This window comes from Rousettus aegyptiacus, unplaced genomic scaffold (genome assembly GCF_014176215.1).
Source record: "Rousettus aegyptiacus isolate mRouAeg1 unplaced genomic scaffold, mRouAeg1.p scaffold_m13_p_17, whole genome shotgun sequence".
Taxonomy (NCBI): domain Eukaryota; kingdom Metazoa; phylum Chordata; class Mammalia; order Chiroptera; family Pteropodidae; genus Rousettus; species Rousettus aegyptiacus.
The window spans coordinates 1076831-1103747 of NW_023416292.1; the positions used below are offsets into that span (position 1 = coordinate 1076831).

At 51.3% G+C, this 26917-nt stretch overlaps 1 protein-coding gene and 1 pseudogene across 5 annotated transcripts; one reads left to right on the forward strand and one right to left on the reverse strand.

Moving 5' to 3' along the window:
- Nucleotides 1-581: 581 nt before the first annotated feature.
- On the forward strand, nt 582-26208 carry VANGL2 (VANGL planar cell polarity protein 2). Of its 5 annotated transcripts, XM_036235306.1 has the most exons (10): nt 935-1295; nt 1989-2112; nt 5892-6063; nt 14905-15165; nt 15301-15421; nt 17229-17836; nt 18607-18743; nt 19217-19352; nt 21776-22007; nt 22815-26208. In XM_036235306.1, the coding sequence occupies exons 4-10, from the start codon at nt 15095-15097 to the stop codon at nt 23073-23075; spliced, it is 1566 nt and encodes a 521-aa protein (XP_036091199.1). In that variant the 5' UTR covers nt 935-1295; nt 1989-2112; nt 5892-6063; nt 14905-15094; the 3' UTR covers nt 23076-26208. The 5 variants fall into 5 exon arrangements, with proteins under 5 accessions (XP_036091197.1, XP_036091201.1, XP_036091199.1 ...); XM_036235304.1 differs by lacking the exons at nt 1989-2112; nt 5892-6063 and adding an exon at nt 582-751 and having other exon boundaries at nt 1043-1295; XM_036235305.1 differs by lacking the exon at nt 5892-6063.
- LOC118613138 lies at nt 19846-19961 on the reverse strand (annotated as a pseudogene).
- Nucleotides 26209-26917: the final 709 nt, after the last annotated feature.

A 26917-nucleotide genomic window follows, 5' to 3' on the forward strand; every position in this document is an offset into this window, starting at 1 on the left:
GTCACTCTTGGCGGCTTCCGTCTATTGCCCCACTTCATGAACCCCAACAGGTTTCTTGGGAGTGTTCAAAGGCAGAAATGCCCCAATTATGGCGGACATATTTAGGTACCCTATTATCCCTGTGTAGTACCTTCAACTCTAAGGTATCTGAAATCCCTGGGGTCAAGAGCCCCGCCTGCTTGGGGTTAAATGCTGGCCAGGCCAAATCATTTATACTCCCGGAGGTTTCCTAGCAGAAGGGCCCCTCTCCGCCATCCAAACTCCCAGCGCCCTAGCGGTGCCCCCTCCTCCTCCCCGCAAGCCCAGGACAGGGTTCCCTTTGTAATTAATCCCAACGCTCAAACCAGAGGGGAGGAAAAAGCGTTAATGAAGGAGCGTCCCAGACTGACTAGGCGGCCGCTGCTCGCAGCTAGAATACCGAGTAATTAAATTATTTCTGGAAGCGGGGAGTGGGGGGGCGGCGGATATGGTGGTGTCAGTGTCAGGGAAATCCCCGTAAGCATGGGAAGGGGGGCGCGCCTCTCGCCACTAATTAAAATCAGGGATGATTCTCCCGTCTCGCAGTCCTGAGGGTGGGGAGTGGGAAATCAATCTTTCCACGTCCTAGATTCCATTGGACTTTGTGTAGCCGGGTTTGTGGCCCTCAAGAACTGAACTCGGCCATCCCCGGGGTGTTGGGGGCTCCGTCTCCGACGCGGGACGAGGGGTCGAGGAAAGCAGCCTGCAGGTTGGGTCAAGGCCAGGAGTCGAGGTACCCCTAGGTTTACGTTTGGGGGCGGGGTCGCAGCCCCGCTGCGGAGTCATAGGATCGCGGAGGGCCGCAGGGTATCTGGAGGCGGCGGCTGGGGGGAGCAGTGACTCCGGGAAGAGCTGGGCCGCAAACAATGGATGCAGCGGTGGGAGGGCGGTGACCGCGGGAACAGCCGGGAGGCGGTGCTGGGAACTGGTTCCCCGCCCCCTGCAGCCCCCCACCCTCCCGGCGCCTACTCCCCTCCCGCTTCGCCGCGGGCTCCGGGTCTGATTCCCGATCCCTGATTCCTAGATCCCTGGTCCCGCCATGGGAGCCTGAGCGCCCCGCATTGCCCCAGGCCCCCTGTCCCGGGGCCTTGAGGGGGCAGAGGCAGCGGTCTGGGACGCAGAGGGGACGGACCAGGCTCCGGAGCCCCCTCCACATCTCCGCGGTCCCCGCTGGCGAGCCGGGAGCGCGGAGTTCGGAGCGACCCCGGGCGCTGCGGATACAAAGGCGCCGGGCCGAGCGCGGCGCCCGCTGACCCACGGGCAGGTCGCAGCGGCGGGTGAGTGCCGGGCCGCGGGGACGCGGGCAAAGTTTGCGGAAAAAAAAAAAAAAAGGAACAGAAAAGGACAATCATGCAAGGAACCAGGGGGTGCCCAACCCTTGATCTGGCAGGGTGGCTCATGGGGGAAGGGAGGCGCAGGGCAACCCCCTTCCGGCTCGCTCCTTCGCTGCTCAGAGGAACCCTCCCCAGTTTTGGGGAGGGGAAGGGGCGCATGGTGGGGCGGAGCCGGGCCTGGAGAGCCCGGGACTTTCCTGGGCTCGGGGCCCGGACCATGGACGCGGCCCTTAATGATCCTGGGGGAGCCGGTTAAAGCCGGAGAGTAGGAGTGTGTGTTAGAGGTGGGGGGAGAGACAGTGGAAGGATTGGGGTCTGGAGATATTGGAAGCGAGGGTGCTTAGGTGCATCAACACCACAGGAGTATAGGGAGGGACGGGGCAGGTATGGTTCAGGGTGTGATGTGGGGTCCGGAGAGCCGGCGCAGGCGAGTTAGAGGCTGTCTGTATGCAGCATGAGGATGGGAATAGCAGCTTGGGGACCTGGGCACTGAGTATGACCCGGGGGTCAGGAGCCAGCATCCCTTTCCTTACTCCTGTTTACTCATATGAGGGACCTTGGGCTCTGCACTAGTGAATTTTGAAGGATTGATGGAAGACCAGTGTGCATGATTCTTTGTTTTTATGTGTCCTGCAGGTGGGCCCTTAGGTTTGGAGGTGTAGGTGTTTTTCTGTGCCTGAATGTGTGTGCACCCAGGGAGCTGTTGACCATGAATCTGCTGTGTGTTTGGATGTGAATTTATGCGTACACTCTCGGGAAGGTATGTGTCTATGTATGTGAACCAGGGAGGGGTTTATGGGAAAGAGGTGTTTAGGTACCGGGGAAGGTTGGTAGTATAAGAGCAGAGTGGGTCATACCCCGGATATATGTAGGCACCTGTGTACTGGGAAGCAGTGTGAATGAATGTGTTCTCTTGGGTGTAACCTTTGCGGATGGATAAGTACCTGTGTATGTGTGCCTGCCTTAGGTGGTGTACGTTTTTGAGCGTGTTGGGGATACTACCTCTTACCCCTGCAGGCAGATTTTCCTGGCGGAAAGCACAAAAGGAAGGCAGTCTGAAGGATTCTAAGACTTCCTGGATGGCCCTGCCTTAGTTTGAGGGTACTGCCTTAAGTTTCCGAGACCTGTGGGTGAGAGTAAGTGGACCATCTTATGAGGGGCCTGTTTTGAGAAGTGGGTTTTTCTGGAAAAAGATGTGTGGTATTAAGGAATATGGGTTCTGGTTGTAGTCCTAGTGAAACGGGGATTGGAGGAGTCAGGGGGAAGAATAAGAGGGACTCCCGTGCCCCAAACATAGGTTTGATTCTAATGCTTGAAGAGGCTACATTCTTGGCTTTCCAGCCCCAATTCTGCCCCCTCTGGTCACAGTTCTCTTGGAAAGCTGTTTTGGAGTTTCTGCTTCCAGGCCCATTAACTGCCCTGCCTCTAGGATCTAACAGTTCCCGAAGAGTCTTGCGGTGTTGGAATGGATAGGGGCAAGAGGAAGGAGCATGCTTGCTGGAGGGATGAGACCTGGTGCAGAACAACTTGAGTTCTTCTCCATGAGGTTGAAAAGGTGGCATGGGAGCTCTGGAGAGGCCAGTGGGAGCTGGGTGGGGAAGGGGCGTGGAGTGGAGTAGGGGGTGTTCTTCAGGAGTTTCTGGAAGCGTGGCTGTGTGGTTTGTTGCATAGTTTCCCTTTTCACTGGCAAGAAGAGTGATTGGATGGGGCTGTGGTCTGGGGCCCCGTCTCAGGGTGAAGAATAGGGACTGAGCTTGCAAGAGGGGCAGATGCCCGAGTTGGAGAAGGGGCGGGCAGGCACCCATGTCCCATCATTGTGATAGTGAGGTGGGAAGTCACATTGCTCAGGAATTGGCTGTCTTCCCAGAGAAGCAGCAACCATCTCCTTTCCCTCCTCTCTCGTCTTTCTGTTTTGGAGTGCAGGGAAGGGGCTGGCCTTTCAGGTGCACACCTCGTTTGCTCATCTCACTCTCTCAGCCATTTTCCTCTTGCTGCCAGAGGTCAGGTTGAGGCATCCAGTTTTAGGAGCTGAGGTTGTGATTGCCCATTAGGGTCTCTGTGGGATTGGATTGGATTGGATTGGAATGTTAAGAGTCCCTAATGGGCACTTGTGATTGGAGTTCCCTTTTTAGTCCTCAGGCTCCCCACTTTCCCAAGACCCAGGGATAAGAGTGGTGAGGGTTAGAAAATGTTGGCACTGGGAATAGGGGCAGAGTAGGAGAAGACTGAATTTTTTAAAAAAGTATGATTCCCTCAAACTGAGACCTATCTGTTGGGTAGGTCTCCTGGGGCGAGCATTCTCCTGCATTTAGGACGGAGTGCTCTGGCCTTCGGGCTCCTCGTTCTCCCCGTGCAGTCTCACTGCATGCATGCTGTGCTATACTGGTGGGGCGCTCTTCCAAGGAGGAGGAATTGTGACCAGACAATAGGAAGTGCCATCTCTGCATCTACTTCCAAACTGGACCCAGTGGTCGCATTGGTCCCTCCTCCCCCATTGTCTTGCTTCTGCTTCTATTTCCTCTAATTCTTCTGGGGCCCGCCTCTCTGGTGTGCTCCCATCTGCTCCTTCTCCTTTGAGGTCTGAGTAAGGGCCCCCTTCCCTGTGCCTAGAGGAGGGCAGACTTTTAATCTGCTCATCTGGTTTCCAAGAGGTCTTTCCAGTTAGGGGGGCTGTGAACTTGGCTAACAGAAACTTTGGGAGAAGAGTTCTGGGACTCCCTTTATTGTCACTTGAGTTTTAGGGACTCCAGTTGTTTCTGTGATTCATTCCTCCACCAGCTCTACAAACTGTGAGGCCAAAGGAAAGAGTCTGACATGGTTGGAATTAGTGCTTAAGGGTATAGTGGTGTGACTTTGGCGTTTAAGAACCCCATTCCTCCATTCCTCAGCCTCTTAGATGTCTTAAGATGCTATCGTCCAACCCCAGATGGGGCCTTCCTCAAGGAATCCTAGGTTCCCCCCAGTGGCCTCCTTCCCTGGGTTTCAGCCTACTCTCCCCCACCCTCTTTAATTCCCCCTGCCCTTCCACCCCTGACCAATGGATGTTGCCATTTCCCCTTAAGAACTGGATCTCTTAAGGTGGAGTGTCTCCTCCACATGCTTGTGCTGCGTGCATCCCATGCATCCCGGGCCTGGCGCACCTGGGGTATGAACCTTGGCTCCACCTGGGGCACAAACCCAGGACCTTCTGCATATAAAGCAGACATGCTAACCACTACACTGTAGAGCCACCCCTCAGCTTACTCTTAAATTCTGGATTCGTCACTTTCTATTTGTGACCTCAGAGAAAAATAGATAACTTTTCGAAGCCTCACCTGTATAACTAAGTTAAAAATAGGTCTTACCTCTTAGGTTTATGAGTATTAAATGAAGTAATATATAGAGAGTACTTCACATGGTACCTGGCACACGGGAAGCACTCAGCAGGTAGCTGGTGTGGTTTGGATTCTGATTGAAGATTGCTACAGAGAGAGTTCTGGGCTGGGGAGGACAGCTAGGCTTTGGTTATGCTCTTCTTCTGGCAGGCCATCTTGGGCGTTGCCTATCTGCCAGGTGTCATGTGAAGCACAGGGGATAGAGGGGTGAATGAGACAGGCTTTCATGGGGAGATGTGCAAAACACGTGGAGTCATTTAACCTAATGAGTGCTATGTGGAGGTGTGTTCTGGGCCCAGCAGAACATAGAGTAGGAGTACTGGCCCTGGGGTGGGTATCAGGGAAGGTACCTGGAGGTATGCCCTTACCTGGATGTATTTTTTTAATTAAGATGAAATTCACATAACATAAAATTAACCATTTTAGGATGAACAATGGCGCTTAGTACATTCTCGATGTCGTACAACTATGGCCTCTATCTAAAAACATTTTTACTATTCCAAAAGGAAACCCAGTGCTCATTAAGCAGTTCCTCTCCAATCCCCATCACCAGTCTGCATTTTGTCTCTATGGACTTACCTATTCTGGATATTTCATATAAATGGAATTATACAATGTGTGACCTTTTGCGTCGAGCTTCCCTTACTTAGAGTAATCTTTTCAAGTTCGATCCACGTTGCAGCACGTATTGGACTTCATTCCTTTTCGTGGCTGAATCATATTCCATGGTGTGGATTGCCCTTAGCAGGATTTAACATGTGAGTTAGGCAGGCAGTGAGGGGACCGAGGAGGGCACTGCAGAGAGAGGCTGAGGGGGAAAGAAGAGTCAGGGGTGTCAGTGAACCACATGCAGCTTAATATTATTGGACCCCGAAGTATGCAGTGAGGACTTGGCCTCAGTTTCCCTGCTTATAATACCAAATCCTATGTGGTTGGTGGGGATGGAGGTACTAGGGAGAGGAGAGGCTGTGGGATATTACTGTCTCTTCTCAGGATCTGTGTCGGATGGGACTTTGAAACTTGACATATTCTCCTCTTTCCTGGGCAGCTCCCTCCTGGATGCATCTACCCTCATCATCGTGGGTTCCTGTTTTCCTTTTTTACAGGGTGTCAACTTACCCTTTCTCTCACTCGAACTAAAATTTCTCCTTTCACCCCTTTCCAGGTGGGTAACTTTGTTCATGGTGAGGTTTTGGTAGCAGAGGTGAAGGAGAGGTCTGGGAGTACATCCTACTCATCCCTGCCCCCCCAGCAGCCCTTCTCTTCTTTATCTTGTCTCTTGGTGACCTGATTTGATCAGCCCTCTGTCACCTTTTTGTGATGTGGAGAGAAATAAGGTGGGTCATGGAGAATCTTTCCATCTCTTTCCTCCACCCTGAGTAATATAGAGTAGGAGGCGTGGGGTGGGGTGGGGGATACCTTTTGGAATTGAGGTACTGTTGCGCTTGTCCAATGCCCCTGGCAAGGTTGGTAATTACAGACATGACAGCTGGGAATGGGTTTGGAGAAGCGTGCTTGGAATCAGCAGAGCTGAGGATATCCTGGTAAACAGGGAGGGGCAGTGAGAGGAGTGAGTAGGAACAAGCTGGAGGCAGGGGTGGGGGTCCCCTTCCCCTGCCACTGCACACACGGCTAGGCTTAGTGCCTACAGGAGAGCGGGAAATGATTGGAGCCCAGGCCCTGCCTCACTGTAAGTACAAAGAGGGAAGGAAAGAGAGAGGCTTGGGGTCCCGGAGCCCCTGAGGAAAGAGGTCGAGAGAGCAAGAGGGGTTTTGGCTGCTCTGTCAGGCATTGCAGGGTATGTTCTCACTTAGAGGGGGGCACTCATGTCGGGTGGGGGCCAACACTGTAGCCAGAGGAGACTCCTCTTATTCTGGGTGGGGTCTTATTTCCCACAATGAGGCTAAGGGAACATGAATTGGCTGTGTACTTCTAAAGGACAAAAAGAAGGGAAACTAACATTGAGCATCTATTATGTGCCCGATTGTGATATTCTGTATACATTATTTTGTTGAAAACTCTTAACCTTCTGAAGTAGGCACTATTATCCCCATTTTATAGATACAAAAACTCAAGTGTAGAGATTGCATAGCTCCTTGGAGGCTGTGTCAGCTCTAACTTCATTGCTTTTCTGTTTCCTAAAGTGCTCTTTCCACCTTTGCCTATTCTCATTCTAATTAGGTCTGATTTCATTCAATACTACTTTTAATCTTGAACTTGAATAATTCTCCTGTCTTCTGAAAAGCAGATTTGAGAAGTCTACCCATAAGGGAAAGGGTGACAGGGAGTCTCCTGGAGGAACAGGGTCTCCTAAGAGGAGCACCAGTTGTCACAAGCCTGGGGCAAGGCTGTGGCCATGGCAGAACCTCTCCGGGGCTGACCTCTTCCTCTCTGTTGGGCCACTTCACACATGGGCTCCCACCGTGATAGCCCATGGGATCTTGTTTGTGCTTGTGATCAGATGGGACCTGGCCCTCATTGTCTATATATGGTTTACTAGCAACCCCCTAACAATATCCTCAGACTCTTGCATTTACCAGGGAGCTCCTAGTTCCCCTGGCCAGAAGGGAGATGATGTGTTTATGCTTGAATCTGGGGAGCGGGGCTCTGGCTTTCTAGGGTAAGTGGGGATTGGACAGGAGCAGGTGCTGAGCCTGAGGTGTGAATATAGTAACTTCGAAAACCATGGAGTGTGAGAGAGACATTTGTGTGTGGTTTTGTTTTGTTTTGTTTTTTGTCACCAGCTTTATCCAGGAAGGTAGATGGCAGATATAAGGGGTGGGGGAGGTTGGATTTCTCAGAAAGAGTGGATTTGTTAAGGCGGTGGAAGCTAGTTGGTAAAGTTTTCCGAATGGGGAGACCCAGGCCTGCCACTTGTACCTGCAATCACACTGCGTTCCACACTCTTAGGCCCACCTTCCCACCTTTCCCATACAAACCAATCTTTATTGCCAGTGGGTTCACATCACAGCTGTCCCCATCCACATGCAAGCCTAAGGGTGGCTGACTCCCTCTCTCCAGCAGCTGCTTTCCACCTCCTACTTAGAGACAGGAGCTGTGTGAGCTGCTTTGAAGGTCCCCCTTGGGGTCAGGGATATTTGAGGCCTACCTGTGAATGTAGGCTCGAGAGAGAGAGGTGTTTTATCTTCTCTGAGGATGGGAGTGGGTGCACAGGAGGTTGGCCTGTGAGCCATTCCAGCTTGCTCACCTTCCATTGTCCACCTTCTCCTGTCGCTGTGGACAACTTGGAGGTGCCTTCTTGGCTCTTCCACAGCTTACCTGGGGGCAGGTAGGGGCCATTCTTTTGCTCTAGTTCAGGGAGGAGGCAGCTCAGAGCCTGGTGGGTGGAAATTGTGGGGCCTGCTCATTGGCGAAAATTAGAGCATCCAGGCATCTAGAAGTCCTGGTTACCTTTTTACCAGCTTAGCCTTCACCTGGGACATATGCCAAAGGGATTACTCACCCTTCCTACTGCACACTCCTCCCCTGCTCATGTTCCTTTCCAGACTGACTGGTAATGGGTCTGGGGGAGGCTAGGGAATGGAGTGCTGGGGTGTGTGTGTGAGTGTGTATGCACATGTGTGTGCTTGTGTTTGGTGTGCTGGGGGGGCAGGGACTTTAGAGAGCTGGGGTAGGGATAGGGGTGCCAGAGAAAGCAGAGCAGGTCTCTACAGAACCTGCCCAGCCGGGGTGGGTGGAGCTGGGTGGGGCAGGCAGGAGCCATTCCAGGTTTCAGAGGGGGAATAGCTGCGTGGGTATGCATGTGTGTCTGTGTTCGAGTGTGTCCGTGGGTTTGGAGGGTCCTCACCCTCACCCCTGCCTTACAAGGAGGGAAATTAAGGAAATAGGTTAGAGAGGGTCTGACTCTAGCTTCCCTGCCTCCTTTTTAGTTCAAATGCATGCTATGGTATCTCGGCCAAGAGCCCAGTCTGTGGGCCCTCCCCTGCTCCTTGCAATGGGGTCTGGTGGTGAGCAGCTGCTCTGGAAGCAGAGACGCCTAGGTGACCCAGGCGTAGCCCTTCCCTTGCCTCAGCCCTGTGAGGAGAAGGTTTCTGCCCCTTGCTCCTGGGCTCTAAGGATGGTGAGCTCATGTCTGGGGCTGTCCAGGAGAGTGCCTGCTGAGCAAGGTGGGGGTGGGGCACTTGGTGCCAGCTCCTGGTTCCTTGGTCCTCCCCCTCAGCCCACTGAGATCTAGCTGTTTTCTATGGCCTCCTGGACAGCACTGTCACATAAGGACATGGAGGCCTTTTTTAGGGTACAAGAATGAGGGTCCAGGGCCTGGGGCTGGTCCTAGCTCACTCTGTGCCTTAGTTCTTTTTGTGGTAGAGAAAACCCAGCACAGGCCTCGTGGGATGGGTGGCTTATCCATAACCTGAGGCTGGATGGGAATGAATGAGGAACATCAGGACCCTCAGCTGGGAGCCGTGGATGGTGGGGACAGAGACTGCCCCTTGGAGGGGAAAGGACTCTTTGGTCTCGGCTGTGTCTTGGCGTTGGCTCGTCTAGTCTCTGTCCCTTTGTCGCTGGTGGAAAGAGAGGGTAGGGCAGGAGTCAGTGAGTTTCCCCCTGTCCTGGCCTTACAGTCTTGGCTCTTCCAAAAAGGAGTCTTGTGGAAGAACTGGGTCTTACTCTGAGACTCTGAGAGGAGCTCACCTCAAAGTCAATGTTTGTGACATCTTTCTAACATTGGAGCCCAAAAGAGGGTTGCTTCCATTGTCATGACCATGGGCTGGCCACCTTCTTTCTCTGGGCCCCACCTTTTTCTCTGTAAAACTCGGGGTCGCATCTCGAAGGCCTCTTCCAAGTTAGTGCTGAAACCTGCTGAGAACTGGGTAGATCAGTCCACTGCCTTCTTCTGAGAGACATGATCAAAGCGGGGAGGAGCTGTGGAAGGACATGGGCACAGTCAAAGGTTCTGGCACCTCCCAGTCTTCCATGAGAGCCATGTTAGGGGCTTCATTTTCCTTGCACACCAGACACCTTCCTCCCCCGCCAATGCCTTACAGGGCAGCTTGCATTGAGCACAATGATGAGACTCAGAAGTTTGGCAAAGAGGAAAAGCCAAGGTCTGAAAGGGACGGGTGTGACTTTGGATCTCTGTTGTGCCTTACACTGGTCTGATGACCTGGCAAAGTGCTGTCTCTTTGGACAGACATCTAGCCCTGGGACACTGGGGCTCCTGGTGCCACCTTACAGGATGGGCATCCAGCACTTTGGGTGGAACTCGCATTGATATTCTTGGACATTGTGGTTGTGGTTAGGGAGCTTAGGGAGCCCTGGGCCTGGGGGCACCCACATGGGCACACCACCTGCGGGTTGCAGTGTGGAAGGGAGTGTAGGGTACATGCAAAGATCTAGGCTCTTGTGTAGGAATCAGAGACCTTTAATGGACAAGGGTCCCTAGAATCCTCTGTAGGAGGGATCTGGAGACGTGGTCACGGTTATCCCCTTGACACAAGGCAGGACCACCCTTCCCTCGTCCTGGATCTATCAGAGACCTGTTGTGTCAGAGGAACATTTTTGGCTTCTCATCCTGTTTCCTGTCCTTTTTCCCCCTCTGACTGGAAGATCATTTAAAAATCAATCCACACTTCTCTGCTGCACTGCAGCCCTGCCCACTGTGTAGGTGAGGAACAGTCAGCATTCTTTATAGGTCTGCGATTATGTCCTGTCCCCTCCCTTCCTCTTCCTACCTCCTCTACTCTGGCTCCCACAGTGCCTTCCCCAGCCCATCCGCATCTCTGTCCTGCCTCCTTTCCCTACCTCAGGCCTGAAGGAGCTGGGACTGGGCAGCAGGATGGCCTCAGAGAGCAGTGGAAGAAGGAGGTGGCGACCACAGATGCCTGGCCCCTGGTCATCTGTCCTCAGCACGTGCCCCACATAGGGGTGCTGTCGTCTGTGTCTTAGCCATTGTCCAATTGAGCTGCTCTTCTGAGTGGGGCAATGGGAAAGTGCTTAGGCTTGGTCAACGTTTGGCCAACACCAACCTCCCCCTTCCCTCCCCGCAGGGCCTTGCTCCTGCCTGTTGCCAGGTTCTGAGTGATTTTTTTTTCAGAGGCCTCTGATTGTTTTCTGAAGAAACCCGATCCCAGAGTTCAGACAAAAGCTGGGGCTGCCAGAGGAGAAACCCCATTCTTTCTCCCTCTGTCCCTAAACCCCCACCTCCATAACTTCCCTTGCTTTGGATGCTGGGTATGGGTTCCAGGACTTGGCTGCCATCACCTAGACAACAGGGGGCTTTGGTTGCCATGGTGATCAATGTGGGAGAATCTGGGCAGTGGGGACAAAAGCCCCCACATTCCCCTCTACCCCTTCCCCCATCCCCCTTGGGATGATACTGAGACACATTCCATTAATTTTATTTCTGAAAGGCCTTTGGAGGGGAGAAGGGTCTCCTTTTTGTGAGGGGCTCTCTCTTCCCTTCCTTTCTCTACTCTGGCCTCCTTTTAACCCCAGATAATCCATGGTTGGTTTGAGCAGAGGACCTAGTGTGTTTGTGTGTTTGGGGGTGGGCAAGGTGAAAGGCAATGAGACACCCTTTTACAGCCTGCCACCCCTCCCAACTCTCCCTGCCTCCAACCAAGTCAGGCCTTCCTCCTTTTCCACTTGTTGATCCCTCCCTCCACTGTCTTCCCTGGGAATGTTGCCCACCCTGGAGAACCTCCAAACTCCTGATTCCTGAGACCGATTAAACCAAGGGAACTTCTGCCCTTCTCTTTACTCACCCACCATCCCTTCCCCCAGCCTCTCCAGTGCTTGGATTAGCTCCCTGGGGTACTTGAGGGGACAGAAGGCAAAGATCTCTGAAATTTGGTTCATTTTTGGCCCCTCCATTTGGCAAGGGAGGGAGGCGCGTGCTTGGGTGCTTTTGGGGTACCCTGAGTTGGGTTGGTAGGTTGGGAGAAGCAGAGCAGGAGAGCAGGGTTTATGTCTTTAAAAAGTAGCTGGGAAGAAGGTAGGGCTCTAGGCTGAGCAGCTCCAAACAAAAGACTGGGAGGAGACTGGCAACCTTGTCTAGTTTGAAATTTATCTGTAGGGGAAACACAATGGCTTCCCTCCTGGGTGTATTTGAAGTGGTGGTTCTGGTCGGGGGGGGGGGGGGGGGGGGGGGCGGGTGTGTGTGTGTGTGTGTGTGTGTGTGTGTGTGTGTGTGTGTCTTCTTTCTTTAGTCATACAAACACTAGGATTTTTACATTCCACCTCTTTCTCGACCAACTCTTTCTCAACCAACTCTCAGAGGAAGTGTCCGGCGGTTGGAGTATGAGTGATCCTGGAGCCAGAGCATGTTAATTGCATACCTAATTACTAGCTGAGCAGTTTATAAAGGCACTTCTGTCACCCCCAGGATCCTTACAGCAGCCCTATCAAGTATATATCATTTTCCCTGTTTTCCCGATGAACCTACCAGACTAGAAAGCACTGAGAAGTAACTTGCCTGTGGTCACACAGCTAGGCAGTGGGAGAGCTAGGTTTTGAATGCAAATCCTTGGGTGCAAATACCAGGCTTTTTTCACCATTGGCTCTGGCAGACCTGAGTACTCGAGATGAGCCTGAGGACATGGACATTCTGGTGTCTCTGACCCCAATCCATGGCACTCCTTTTCACCTTAATGTCTCCACCCTCCTTGTTCTGTAATCCACTTGCTCTCTTTGAACCTCCTGGTGAAATTTATTGGGAGGAGGACTAGAAAGGATAGGCTGAACCACAGCAAGAGAGATGCAGGCGAGATGTCTAAACTGTGTCGAGGACTAAACCACTGGAGTAGGTTCTCAGGAGGTGGCTGGAAACTGTACACAGGGTGTTCAAAACAATGGCCTTGCCTGTGGCAAAGGTTTTTAGAAAGGTCTGGGATTGGGTTAAGGTCTTACATTTCTGTCCCCTAGGTGTGCCTCTATCACGTACTTGCCTCGATATAGGGATATGACAAGCATCACCAGACTATGGAGTGCCTCCAAATATCTCCATTAGGAGGATAAATGAATGGACTTAGCATTGATTTCATTTCCCTATATTCATTACCATTTCCCTGAGAGTCAGAGGCATATTCATTTACTAGGTGGGTGTCAGTTATGTGCTCTGTGCCCACAGGAGGGTAGTAGATATCACCATAGGCCTTATTTGCTAGTTGTTGATGGTTTAGTTTCATTGTGGGAAAAGTTAACAACTACACAAAGCAAACCCATTTTAGCTCTTAACATAATCAACCTCTCAGCAGCACTTGACCTGGCTGATTTTATTCTCACCTCAGAAAGCTCTGAGTCCTTGGCTGCATGAGAACTCACTCCCCTGGTCTCACCTTCTCAGCCCGTTCTCCGCTCCTTTTCCTCTGGACACATTTACATTGGGGCTCTCAGGGACCCCTTACTTAATTCCTTAGCTGATTCCCATGACCTTGCATCTCCAGCTGGGATTCGTTTCTGAGTCCAGTTTCTCTGACACCAGCTGCCTACTCTACTGCCTCTCACAGCCCTGAACTCAGCACATTGGAAATGGAGTGGATCATCTTCCTCGCTAAACTTGTTTCTTCCTCAGTCCCCCCCACCGCGCCCCCGCCCCACGTTAAAAGGGCACTACCATAAACTCTTGCTCAGGCCAGAGATCTGGACCCTGCGCTCCTCAGTCCTCGTTAAGGCCTGTGAATACTACTACCATCTATCTCAAACACATCTATTTCTTATCTCCTGCATCTCTGCCCTATCCAAGCCTGCATGGTTGCGGTGGCCTCCTTACTCATCTCCAGATTTCTACTGTCCCCTTTTAACAGACCATGTCTGCACAGCTGAAGTCCATCGCAGCCTTCCCCTTGCTTAGAATACTACCCGAGGCCTATGGATATTTCGATAACCTGACTCCTGGCAGTCTCTTCAGCTCCTCCTTCCACTGCCCTTTCCCTTCCTCGCTCCACTAGCCTTTTAAGGTTCTTTAAACACACTGAGCTCTTCGCTGCCTTTGGCCTTCCCACGTGTGATTCTCTGCTCCATGGGCTTCCTCTCCACTCTGCCTGGTTAACTCCTATTCTCCTTCAACCTTAGGTGTCTTTTTCTCAGAATTTCCAGAGCTTCCCAGTTTAAGGTAGCTCCCATTCCCTGGAATTGTCTCTATAGTTTGCTGGTCTTCTTCCACCACTCCTACAGTTAGTCATTTATACTCATCTGTTTCCTTGCTCAGTGTACACCTGCTCCGCTAGACTGTAAACTCAGGTCTCTTTCACCACTGTGTACCCAGGGTATATTGGTTCATAGTAGGTACTCAAGAAAGAGTTGATTACTTAGTAAAGATTGGACATAAGTGTTCAGTCTATGGTGACAATTGGTAGCGTCGGGGTCAGAGGGGAAGATAGAACATTGGGTGTGGAGTAGGCAGGGGACTGGGCTTTTAAGAAGGACTGGGGTCCGCTTCTGAAGAATGAACAGAATTTGGGAAAGTAAGAGAGGGAGAGGTCATTGTCTTCTGCAGAGTTAGAATGTGAAAATGTAGATGAAAGATGCTACCCCTCAGCCCACAAATAGCCAGATGAACTCACCATCTTGCCCATTTCAGGGTGTTAGGCTTTTGAAGAGTAGTTTCTACTTGCCTTCTCTCCCCACCCTCACCACATTATCTGTAGTTGCCATCCTTCACCCTGCTGCCTGGTACGCATGTGCACACACACACTCAGCCTCTAGGGCAGCAGCAGCTAACCTGACTGGAAGGGTAACTGTGAGTGTATTTGTAGATGCTGGAGAGATAGTGCCAAGAGAACAGCCATAGGAAACCCCCTGTGGGCACACTCAGAAGCTGGCGTTTGGGGAAGATGACTTGGAGAAGAGGACTGCCAGATGCTTCCTGCTCTCTGGGGTCTCCCATTGACCCAGCCTGGCTAGCACCTGCCCTTTCAGCCTGTTGGAGAATAGGAATGCATTGCCCTGGTTCTCTTCTCTGGGGGTCCAGGTTCGGGTGGTCTTCACCAGCATCTACCCTCTACCCTGAGCCCTTGGCATTTTCTGAGGGCACTCTCCAGGAGGCAGGACAGGAGGAACCAGGCCCCTTGGATAAAGCAGGAACCTGGGTGGAATGGTCTCAGGCAGTAGCCAGGCTCCCCTGAGCTTCTAGCAGCTGTCATTTAGGGATGGTCTTCCTCTGTCCTGACCTCCCCCAGGAGCTCATCTACCACTAACTAGTTGCTTCCTCTCCCTAGGAGCATCGCTTGATTTTCTCTGAGACAAGTCCACCCGTCCAGCAAAATAGAGTCCCTCAGGGTGACGGTTGATTTCCTGAAGGTGCCCCTTGGCCTGAAGAAGCCAGTGCTGAAGGAGGTGGCTGTGGGGCCCCCGCAAAGGCCCCAGCCTGTGGCCCTGGAGCGCTACAAGGCACGGCGTTCAGACGCCATGGACACTGAGTCCCAGTACTCAGGCTATTCCTACAAGTCAGGCCACTCCCGCAGCTCCCGCAAGCACAGGTGACACAGGTGGCAGAAGGAGGTTGGGGGAGGTTCAGAGGTGGGTATATGTGGGGCGGTGTGGTGGGGGTGGTTGCTGAGAAGACCCAGGTCCTCTCCTTGACCTGTGCCTGTTCCCCTGGCCTCCTCCTGCAGGGACCGCCGGGACAGACACCGCTCTAAGAGCCGAGATGGGAGCCGTGGGGACAAGTCAGTGACAATCCAGGCTCCAGGGGAGCCCCTGCTGGACAATGAGTCCACGCGAGGGGATGAGCGGGTGAGTGTTGGGATGAGGTGTAGGTCTGCCAGCAAGGGGAAGAGTCTGGAAGCCTGATCTCTTCCGACAGAAGCCAGATGTGAGAAGACATGTCCTATCCTAAGGTTGGACCCCACTTCAGTGGAATTCAGGGAATTTCAGTAGAAATCCCTCTGGAAACAGCAGCTACTTCCTCATCTCCAGAGAGGTTGGGGTTAGTAGTTTCTCTGGCCAGTGCTGGTTAGTCAGGCTCCTGGGAATGGGAGTTGGAGGGCAGCACTGGGCCTAGAGGTGTGGGCAGCCATGAGTTTCCATGAGCCTTACGGTGCTGGCACTCGGGCACCATCTGGTGTCAGCCTGTAGAATAGCATCACCTGAATCTTGGGAAAAGAGGTATGGGAGGAGTTGATGGAGAAAGGGAAAGCCGTGACAAGTGAGGCTGGGAGATGAGGGGAAGGGACAGGGAGGAAGAGAGTTCTCCAGCACAAGGATGAACAGGTTGCTCCTGCTCTAACTTCTGTGGCCTGCTGCACTCATCTGGTAGAGGGATCAGTAGGCAGAACATAGTGCTGGCATAGGACAGAGCCGGGATGTGAGATGACTCTAGGTTGCCCATGTCTTATTCCTTTTCTTCTTGGGGGCATTTTAGGGGCTGGAGACTCCCAGGTCCTTTTTCCTCACAAGAACTCTCTGTGACTGACATTGGGAATTGCTGGGTCTTGGGGACAGATTAATAACAGAGGGAAATGCTTTTTCTTTTTCTTTCCCAATCTCATCTTCTCCCCGAGACCTTGCCTCCTAAATTCTTGAAGTGACCCTAAGATGTGATAGGCTCATCTGCTGTTGGGAGGAGTTCCCAAGCCTTGATCCTTGGGGAGGGTAGGCAGTGTGTCTGGGGTTACACTGGAGTGAGCAGTAGACCTTGTTTCTTGAACTGAAGGTGGTTAGTACATCTACTTTCTTGGGAGAGGAGCTTCTTCAATTCGCTAATCATGGACCCTGCCAAGCAGTCTCCTACATTCCCCATTCCATGTCTCAGCACTGTGACCTAAGTTCCCCAGGCGTAGGATGTGACTCCATATCTTTAGGCTGTTCAGGAGTGAAGAGCATGGATACTGATGGTTCCTGGTGATCTTGGGGCTCTCCTGTGGGATGGTGTCTAGCCTTTTCAGAGAAACAGCTTGAGTGGACCTCACTTAGAAGGGCATCTAGAGACCTCAGCTTGTCCATTTCCTTGCTTCCAGGAATAGGAAACCCTGTGCTGTGGGCATTCAGATGGCCCAGCAGAGCCAGCTGGGCAGATCATAGATTCAGAGAGGCCCTAGTCTGCACTGCGTTGCCTACATCCTGTACTAAGCATTCACCTTACCCCCTCCCTTCCCTTTGGTGTCCCCTTCCCTTCACTCCCTTAGTTAGAAACCTCAAGTGGCTCTCAATGCCTGGAGAATAGGTGTTTCTTGCTGAACTTGCCACTGCAGGTGGTCTGCCTGCTTTGCCTGATGAGTATGACCTTAGGTCCCAGTCACTGCTTGAGCAGCTCCCTCGGCATCTCTCTTGTGCCCTCTGCTCTGAGGGTCATCTGTGCATGTGTAGTTTTTCCTGCCACACTGACTGCTGTGAGGGTCCCTGAGGCACTGATCTCAGATGGCCCATCCCTGCGGAGGCCAAGCTTGGACACAGTGGAGCTCAGTCTGTACCTCAATGGCTTCATACCGGCTGATGACTCTCTCTTTCTTCTCCTTCTCCTCTCTGTCTTCATCCCCTCACCCTTTCTCCTGTTCACTGCCCCCCCGCCCCCACCCCATTGCTGTGGCTCCTCCTGCTGTAGGATGACAACTGGGGGGAGACGACCACGGTAGTAACAGGCACCTCAGAGCACAGCATCTCCCATGATGATCTCACACGCATCGCCAAGGACATGGAGGACAGTGTCCCACTGGACTGCTCCCGTCACCTGGGGGTGGCAGCGGGGGCCACACTGGCGCTGCTCTCCTTCCTCACGCCACTGGCTTTCCTGCTGCTGCCCCCTCTGCTCTGGCGGGAGGAGCTGGAGCCCTGTGGGACGGCCTGCGAGGGTCTCTTCATCTCCGTGGCCTTCAAGTTGCTCATCCTGCTGCTGGGCAGCTGGGCCCTGTTCTTCCGTAGGCCCAAGGCCTCGCTGCCCCGAGTCTTCGTGCTGCGCGCCCTGCTCATGGTGCTCGTCTTCCTTCTTGTCGTCTCCTACTGGCTCTTCTACGGCGTACGCATCCTGGACGCGCGGGAGCGTAGCTACCAGGGTGTGGTGCAGTTTGCTGTATCGCTGGTGGACGCTCTACTCTTCGTGCACTACCTGGCAGTGGTCCTGCTGGAGCTGCGCCAGCTGCAGCCTCAGTTTACACTCAAGGTTGTGCGCTCCACTGATGGAGCCAGCCGCTTCTACAACGTGGGCCATCTCAGGTATGAGCGCCTGGGAGCCAGCGGATGGGCATGGGGAGGAGGCAGGGGTAACTGTAGGGCAGGGTGTTGTGGTGGTGGGGTAGGGGATGAGGGGCTAAGAGGGCTGTGTGGAAACGGGTTGAGTACTTTGCATATAGTATATTTTCAACAGTGTTTACTGCTTATTAAGAGCGTTATGTGCAGGGTCCTGCGGCTAGATGGAGTAGAAGTGAACCAATGAACAGACAGAGATGGGGATCTCAGGGATGGGCCAAAGAGGAGAAGGGTGTGGGACACAAACAAGGGCTTTTGAGTATCACTTTTCTAGCTCTTTCTTGGAGGCATAGCCTCTTATGAACACAGAATGAGTGGTCACTGAGATGACCTGGCCAGAGGAGGGACCCCTAGCAAAAGAGAATGAAGAGAGCTCTTTAGCCTACCTAAACATGCAGTCAGGAAGCTCCGAGGCTGTCCTCTTGGTATCAGCACTTCCTGGTCCTGTAGGGGATCCTAGGGGGTTTTTGGGGGGGTTTGAGCTGCCCTTGGCTGGGGGACCCAGGCTTCATGCCCTTTCTTCCCTGGGCTTCAGCACGACAGGGAAGTACCAATGGGCTCAGCCCCAGGGAAGGCTTGGGAGCCTGGTAAGTAGACCTCCGGCCCTGAGCCAGGCTTCTTGGCAGCTTGTTCCTGTCCTATGTCCTTTCCTGCCCTGCCAACCTGCCCTGATGTATCCCTTCCCCTGCGCACCTTGTCTGTCCCTTCTCCCTTCCCCTTCTGTGTCTCCCTCACAGCATCCAGCGAGTGGCAGTGTGGATCCTGGAGAAGTATTACCATGACTTCCCTGTCTACAACCCTGCCCTTCTCAACCTGCCCAAGTCCGTCCTGGCCAAGAAAGTGTCTGGCTTCAAGGTGTATTCCCTCGGAGAGGGTGAGCGGCCCTGCTCCTCCACCCTCTTGGTCTTTTCCCAAGCAGGACTCCAAATTAACTCTTCCCCATTTCTCTCTCACCCTTCTTCCCTTGCTTTCTCCTTCCCTGGCCCATGTCCCAGCCCCTTCTGTTCTGTCCTTTCCCTTGACTCCAGGTGGCTGGTCTTAGCTGCTGATTCTACATGCTATCCCTTTATGCCATGGTGTGTCCCCCGAGTCTGGCTCCTCTCCGTCTGCTCATCAGCCCTGGTCCTAAGTCCTCAGCTCTATAAGCTCCAGAACCTCCTGCACTGGCGAGGAACAAGTGCAGAGCTTTTGCTCCCCAGTGCTACAAGGGTTGGGAACAGTGGGTATTGCCAGGGGCGGGCATAGCTTCTTTTGGATGTGTCCAGAGTCTGTCTCCAGACTTCTTGGATCGAGAAGCAAGGCCACTCTCCCAAGTGACCATCCCATCTTTCTCCTGCTCCTGTGCAGAAAACAGCACCAACAACTCCACGGGCCAGTCTCGGGCTGTGATTGCAGCAGCTGCCCGGAGGCGGGACAACAGCCACAACGAGTACTATTATGAGGAGGCTGAGCATGAGCGGCGGGTGCGAAAGCGGAGGGCCAGGTGCGTCCTGGGGTGTGCATGTGCACGTGTGTGTATATGTGTGCCAGGGGGAGCTGTTGAGTGTGGATAGGCGGCTCAGGAGAGGAAGAGCAATGGGCTTCTGTAACTGTTGGAAATAGAGGAGTGAGCAATGATGACCAGGGTGGGAGGTGTGTATTTGTATTCTGTTACTGCCAGAACAAATCACCGTGAACTCAGTTCTGCAAAACAACACATATCTATTACCTCACAGTCCCATGGCTCAGGCAGGGTTCACTAGGCCTCCACTAAGGTCTCGTGCAGAGCTTGGATTGTCTTCCAGGCTCACTATCGCCTGGCCCTGAAGGCAGTTTGCAACATGCAGTTCGTTTTTTCAAGGCCAGCAGGAGCAGATCTCTCTGACTTCCACCACCAGTTGGAGGAAACTGCTTTTACGGGTTCATATGATAAGATCAAGTCCACCATGATAATCTTGTATTTTCTTTTATTTGTTTATTTTATTTATTATTATTTATGCCTACAGCACCTGATCTTCCTATGTGGTCTCCCATCCAAGTACTAATCAGGCCCGACGCTACTTAGCTTCTGAGATCAGATATCGAGTTTGTTCAGGGTGGCATGACCATAGACCATGGACAATGGCTCCACTGGGGTGTGAACCCAGGACCTTCTGCGTGTAAAGCAGACGTGCTAACTGCTATACTATGGAACATGTCCTAATCTTGTTTTTTAAAGTCAACTGATTTGGCACTTTAAATATATCCTCAAGATGTACCAAGATTGGATCACCAGGGGGTGGGAATCTGGCAGAGGTGAATGGGGACATCTTTGAATTTTACCTGCCACAGTAGGCCAGGGACCCAGAGAAGGGATGTGAGCCTCCCTTGCAGCAGCAGGGACTGAGGCTGGGCGAGACCTCCTTCCAGTACTGTCTATCACAGGCTTGTTCAGCAAATGGTACATTTTTACCTGCAAAAAATGAAAGTCTAGTGTTCATGTCTTGGTAAATTCTTAAATACTGTCCTCACTCCTCCTTTCTTCCCATTTATATTATTATGTGAATTTAAGTTACGCCTAAAGATTCTTTCTTGGTGCAAGGTCCAACCTGGATCTGCCCGATTTCCACTGAGGAGCAGTCGGGGGCCTCAAGCCCCTCCACGACAAGATCTCCAGACCTTAAGGGAGGAAGGTAGCTCTTAGCTTGTTCTTACACGAGCCTGGTGTCTCCTGAAGTATATCAAAGATCACCAGCCTCATTTCTGCAACATTCCAGTGGGTTTCCAATTGTCTCAGGAGTGGCCCTCATGGGAAGGAGGCGAGGTGTCTGTCTCCTTTGCTCCCTGTACCTTTACCCTGCCTAGGGTCTTTGTATCTTCTGCTTGGCCACCACCATTCTTGGCCCATAGGTGACCCTCTCCTTCTCCATTACCTGGGTTGTTATCAGGAGAAAACTTTCTTTTAGTTCTCCTGAGACAAAAAGATCATTTCAAAAGGAACTTTATTTACTGAGACACTTAGGGAAAGCAAAAGAATAAACAAAGAAACTGTAGGTGTACGTAGATGCACAGATTTACTTAGCCTAGAATCCCATTCTAAGCTACTTGAAAGATTTCTGAATACTGGTGTTGGTTTGTATATGTATCTCAATGCTTTTCATGTAAATTGGCTTATTTTTCCTGTTTCTCCACAACTGTTTCTGAGAGTCACCCATGTTACCTACACACCTGGCTTGTTGCATCCTATCTCTGCATAGTAGTTCATGGAATACTCACAACATCCTAACTGATATTTGGATTATCATCTTCCTAATTTTTTCCACTTTGATGGATAAGTAATATATTAGTAACATTTTAAACATCTCTCTAATTACCAGCAAGTGACTAATTCATAGTTTGGCCTTTCATGAATTGTTTGTTCACCTCCTTTGCCCTTTTCTCTATGGTGTTTTTGCCTTTTTCTTCTTGGTTTGTAGCAAATTCTTTGCATATCCCTCCCACCACCCCAACAGATGTTTGTTAATGTTGCACATGCTGTCGTGGTTAAATAGAAATCTGCCATTTTGGTGGAGTTCTATTTATTAATTTTTCACTCAGTGCAGTGTGATTTGAGGGTCTTATTTAAGAACACTTTTCTTAGGGTTTGATGTAACAACGCTGGTCTTTCCCATAACATAGTTCCTAGTTGTCTCTAGATTTCACACTAGATGTTTTCTTTCAGTCCCTGGGATGAGCTCACTGAGCTGTACAGCTGAAGAGCCCTTCCCTTCCCCCAATAGTATATGCACATGAGCACACGCAGCCCCTAAAGCCCAGCCTTGGCTGCAAATGGGTTCATATTTCTTCCTTGAGAGCACAAAGGCCTCACCTTGTTCAGACTGTTGGATGGTTGGAGCTGGGGGGAAGATGAGAGGTGGGCATCTGGTTTAGACCCCTCCTATCTGCCAGGCTTGTGGTGGCCGTGGAGGAGGCTTTCACTCATATTAAGCGGCTACAGGAGGAGGAGCAGAAGAACCCCAGGGAGGTGATGGATCCCCGAGAGGCAGCCCAAGCCATCTTTGCATCCATGGCCCGTGCCATGCAGAAGTACCTCCGGACCACCAAGCAGCAACCTTACCACACCATGGAGAGCATCCTGCAGCACCTGGAGTTCTGCATCACGCATGACATGACACCCAAGGTAGGCCTGCTCAGCTCCCAGCGTCTTCCTCCTTCTCCAGTTCTGGCACCCTTCTTCTCCACATCCTTTTGCCCATATTCTCTCACTTCTTTCCTTACTCTCCATTTCTCTCTCGCACTCATCTCTACCTCCCTATAGCCTCTTCTTTCATCCTTACGCCATCCACCCTGTCTCTGCATGGCTGAAGTTCTTAGTGGTGAGGAGAAGGGGGAGCTTAGGACCATTTTGAGAATGGGTGAGACTTATTTCTCATCTCTAGAAAGGCTCTGAAATTTCCAGACCCAAAGTCCCACCTTTACCCATTCACCCCCACCAGGTCTTCTTTGTTCTTTTTGATCCATTTGGAGCCATTTCATCCCCCTCAGCTCTACTGCCCACTTATACTTGCTTCCTCTGAGCCATCCTTGGTGCATGGGTAACTAAAGATGTTGCATTTTAATCATGACACCTCTAGCAGACACACTTGTCGCTAACCATGCCAGATGGGTGGAGAGGAAGGAGGAAAGTATGAGGGCTCGACTGGGTCACCGCCTGGTGTCGGGGGAGGAGTAGAGAATAAAGGCGTCAGAAGAGCCAAGTTCTAGTGCTGACCCCGCTGAGCCAAATCACCTCTGTGGGCTTCCACTTTTTTATTTATAAAACAGGAGTCTGAAGCAGATAATCTTAGGCCTCTTCCAGTTCTCCCATTCTCACATCATATGCAGAGTGAGCTGGAGGCATCTTGGTTGTCTTTGGAAGCTGTGCCTCTAGGGGATGCAGGATGGTGGGTGGGAGAGCTTCCCACCCAGGCCCTTATTCCCTCCTCAGGCCTTCCTGGAGCGGTACCTGGCAGCTGGACCCACCATCCAGTACCATAAGGAACGCTGGCTGGCCAAACAGTGGACACTGGTGAGCGAGGAGCCGGTGACCAATGGGCTTAAGGATGGCATAGTTTTCCTCTTAAAACGCCAGGACTTCAGCCTGGTGGTGAGCACCAAGAAGGTTCCATTTTTCAAACTCTCTGAGGAATTTGTGGACCCCAAGTCACACAAGTTTGTTATGCGGCTGCAGTCTGAGACCTCAGTGTGACCGTGCAACAACAGCAGGGGAGTGGGTGGTGCCGGGCTCCTGGGGTGGTGGGAGGGGTTCAGGGCTTGGAACTCAGGCCCAGCCATATTCTTGGCTGACCACCTCCCTCTTGTCCCCCGCCACCACCATTTTTTTACTTGAATTAACTTACCCCCATCCTGTCTCCTCCCTTCTTCCTTATTCACCCCATATGAACCTGGAGAGACCATCCTGCTGTCAACAGTACCTGGGAAGTTCCCTCCCCCGCCCACTCCCACTTTTGTATCATTCCAGGCCCTGCAAAAATCAGTGCCTCTCTCTATCTCCTTCCCCTGGATGACAGTCTTTTCTAAAAGCGCACAGAGCTCTCCTAAGCCTCCACTCTTGAACCTAGGTTCTTGTGGCTTTTCTCTCAAGTGGCCCCAATAAAGTGTTTCTGGGGTCACAGACATGACTCCAGAGAACTGTGGTGCCAAACTCCTCCAGGGCAGCACCTTTTCCCAACCCAGCTGGTAGGTGATCCACCTCTCCTATCACTCACCCTATGTGTAACAAACCTTGAGTTCTTGGGGCAAGGATATGCCATATTCCCCCAGACTGCCCCAGAGTTAGGGGTCTCCTACCAGAGTTATTTGCTTCCAATTGTTAGAACTTTCCTCCCCCATCCACACATATTCAGAGCAAAGGAAGATCCCTCCTTTACCCTGAAACTCCATCTTCTATTTCTGACTTGTATGGTCACATGTGACCACAAGCAAACTGAGGCAGAAACCCTCTGTGATGCCCTTTCCTGGGACCTTTCTTCAAATAGCTCTTTCCTAGGCATCTTCTGAGGGGAGGGCAGGAGAGACCCCAGTAAACATCACCGACCCCTGACCTCTGTACCTGCCCTCACCTCCCTTCCCACCTTGGTGGGGCAGGTTCCCCCTCCCTGTGAAGGATGTCATATAGACTCCTGTACAGAATTAGTGGCTTGCAGACCCCAACCCAACCCTGGTGGTCTTAGGCAAATATTTTTCTTTCCTTCACCAGCCACCCCCAGTCTTGCTGTCCCTTCTCTCAGCTCCAGAGACCGATTGCCTCATCATTTTTGTGGGGGGAGCCAGCAGCTCCTCTTTATCCCCTGCCTTAAGCCCACTTCTTTGCCTCAGGGGTCTCTTCCTTGGCTGGCCAGGGTCTGCTCCACTTCTCCCTCTGCCTGGTTCTCTGGGCTCTGGTCTCCCTCTGTATTGGGGTGAGAGACCAGGATTGCTGCCTTTTGTGTGGGTACTTAGCCCCTTACTCCAATTAGCTTCTGTAGTCTTTGCACCCAGTTCGAATTTTTGAGAATTTCTGTCTCATTTTGAGCAAAATCGCTGACCTTCTAATACATATATTCAGTGTAAATCTGAGCCTTTAAATCATGTAGTTTCAGCCAAGGGCAATAGAACTAGGAAGCATCCAGATACCTCCAGCCAAGATCCACATGGTGACAGTTCTTGTGACTGGGCTGGAGTGTGCCCCTGGGTCAGCTCTCTGAGTAACACAATGTCCCTTACAGGCCGGTATTTCCTCTGAAAACTCATTGGTTATTTCCTTTCAGAGTGCACCCTGAGGTAAGGTCCCCACCGATGTCTCAGGAGAGAGGCTTCTTCTCTGTGTAGCAGCAGTCCTGGGCTGGGTGGGCCTAGTGATTGGCTTTTCTCCTGCTGTTCTTTCTGAAAAAGCACACCTGTCCACCCACCACTTTCTAGAGAAGGACTCTTCAGCCAGTGCTTACCTCATCCCCACAGGGCTGGGTTGCAAGGCTGCCTTGGGTCTGGCCTAGAGGTCTGCCTTGGGCTGGGCTCCGGGTTTTTTGGATAGGCCTAAGTGAAATACATCCTCTCCTGGGGAGTCTTGGAATGGTATCTTTTCTTCTCTTTAAAGACCTGGTTTTAGAGTCACCCCCTCTGGGTCACATTCCTAAATACCTCACTATCCTGGAAAATGGGGCCTGGATGGTGAATCGGGGTCATTGCCTTTGCAAGCAGGAGTGGGATGTGGTGTGGTTTGAGGAGCGAGTTGGGGCCGAGGTAGGGAGACTATTTGGGATCTTAGTTGCTGCCCTAGGTTAGGGGCAGGGGAGTGTTTAGTTTAAGAACCTGCCATGTTTTTAATCACTGTGATTCTTTCATTCTTTTTTCCTAAAACAAAAAATTTTCTCCCCAACTCTTTATCTAAGCACTAAGGGCTGTGACTGAGAATCATAGTGTTTTGGTCCTTTGCGTTGGAACTGTGGTATCTTTGTTTTCTTCGATTATTTTTATTATTATTTTTAATGTCCGGATGAATTGTCAAGTGTGTGGCTGTGTTTGTTTTTTGCTTATATATGGGAGGTTGTCTCATGCTGTGAATTGCTGTGGGGCCTGCAGCTGACCCAGTCCCTCTGAGCAGTATTCCATTACTTGCTGGATTTTTTCGTTCTTCCCTTGTCGGGGTGTGTCCTCCTGTTGCCACCTCCCTTCCCCTTGTATTACTGTAGGGGATGCTATGGCTGGGTCTCTCCAGTACTCTTTTTTCTGACTACTTGGCATCCTAGTTCATTCCCATCATGCCTACCAGGCCTTCCTTTTTGTCCTTAGGAACACTTGTCCTCCTTCCCTCCATACCAGGACACTGCGCCTCAGTCCTTCACTTACCTTGCCACTCTGCTTCTGTCCTCATTGGTCCCTTTCTCTAAACTACTCTTTGCTCTCTGTTTATTCTTGTTTATTTCCCTCTAGTCTCTCATTATTCTTCCCATCCTCCCACCGTATCAGCCCTTAATTTTTTGCTTCCCTATCCCCACCTTGGTATTCCTGTTACAAACCCTGATACAATAGCTGTGATGGGACATTGGGACCCCTGAATCTTCTCACCACAAACATCCATTTCTCAGAGTTTGTGCTTCTCCTTTTTTGGGCCCAGATGAGCTTCCTGCCCCTCCATGGTGTCTTTCAGTAAGTCTTCTCATTCGTCTGCCCTCCCCACTGGCAGCATCTGCTGATGTACTTGGTCCTGCTGTGTGATTGTTGTGATTCGTTCTTATGTGCGTGAAAGGAAGGGGGCTTTCGGAGTCCCTTCCAAGTGAGATTGTAAATGTAGAATTTTCTACTGTTGGATATAGATGTTTTCCTTTTCTTTTCTTTTTTTTTTGGGGGGGGGGGTTTACAGAGCTGAGACCTTGTGCATGCGTGTAGAAAATTACAAAATGTAAATTTTTTTTAATATATAAAAAGCTTGTTTTTACAGTTTGCAGTGGATCTAAACATTATGGCAATTTTAGGGATTTTTTTTCTTAAACATAGGAACTAAAACTGTACAATTTTTTTTTATATATATAAAATAAAGGCATTTGACTTTTGTGGGGGCATTCTGTTGTTTTTCTTTTTTTACAGGAGTTGGAGCTAAGAGGGTCAGGAAAGACTGGATATTTAATCTTCGTTAGGGAACAGGTGGGCCATGAGGGGGCAGTGTGAGCTCATCATTGCTCCGTTGTTCCTCAGATGAATGAACTGGAAGTTGCCTCTTTTGAGAAGAGGCAAATGCAGGAACATGAGGATTTAGGACTCTAGGGTGGTTGTCAGCATAAGGAAGAAGGAAAGAACTGTAAGGATTTCAGAGAATAGTTGATGATTTCAGTCAATAGTAAAAGCTCATCATAGTTCATTAAGAATATTTCCTGAAATATATCTTATTTCTAAATATCTTATTTCTACCCTTATCTCTCTAATCTTTCAAGCATTACACAAAACAATATTCTAGCAATGGTTGTTTATTTAAAATTAAAATATCCAGTTGCCATTGTGCTTGTAATCAAACACCAGAATCATCAAGAGGTCCCCGCTCTACCCTAACCCAAG

Coding starts and splice junctions, on each gene's coding strand:
- VANGL2 (XM_036235304.1), top strand. CDS start 15,095: ATGGACACTGAGTCCCAGTACTCAGGCTATTCCTACAAGTCAGGCCAC. Junction 15,166..15,300: donor CGCAGCTCCCGCAAGCACAG/GTGACACAGGTG, acceptor CTCCTCCTGCAG/GGACCGCCGGGACAGACACC. Junction 22,008..22,814: donor CGCATGACATGACACCCAAG/GTAGGCCTGCTC, acceptor TTCCCTCCTCAG/GCCTTCCTGGAGCGGTACCT.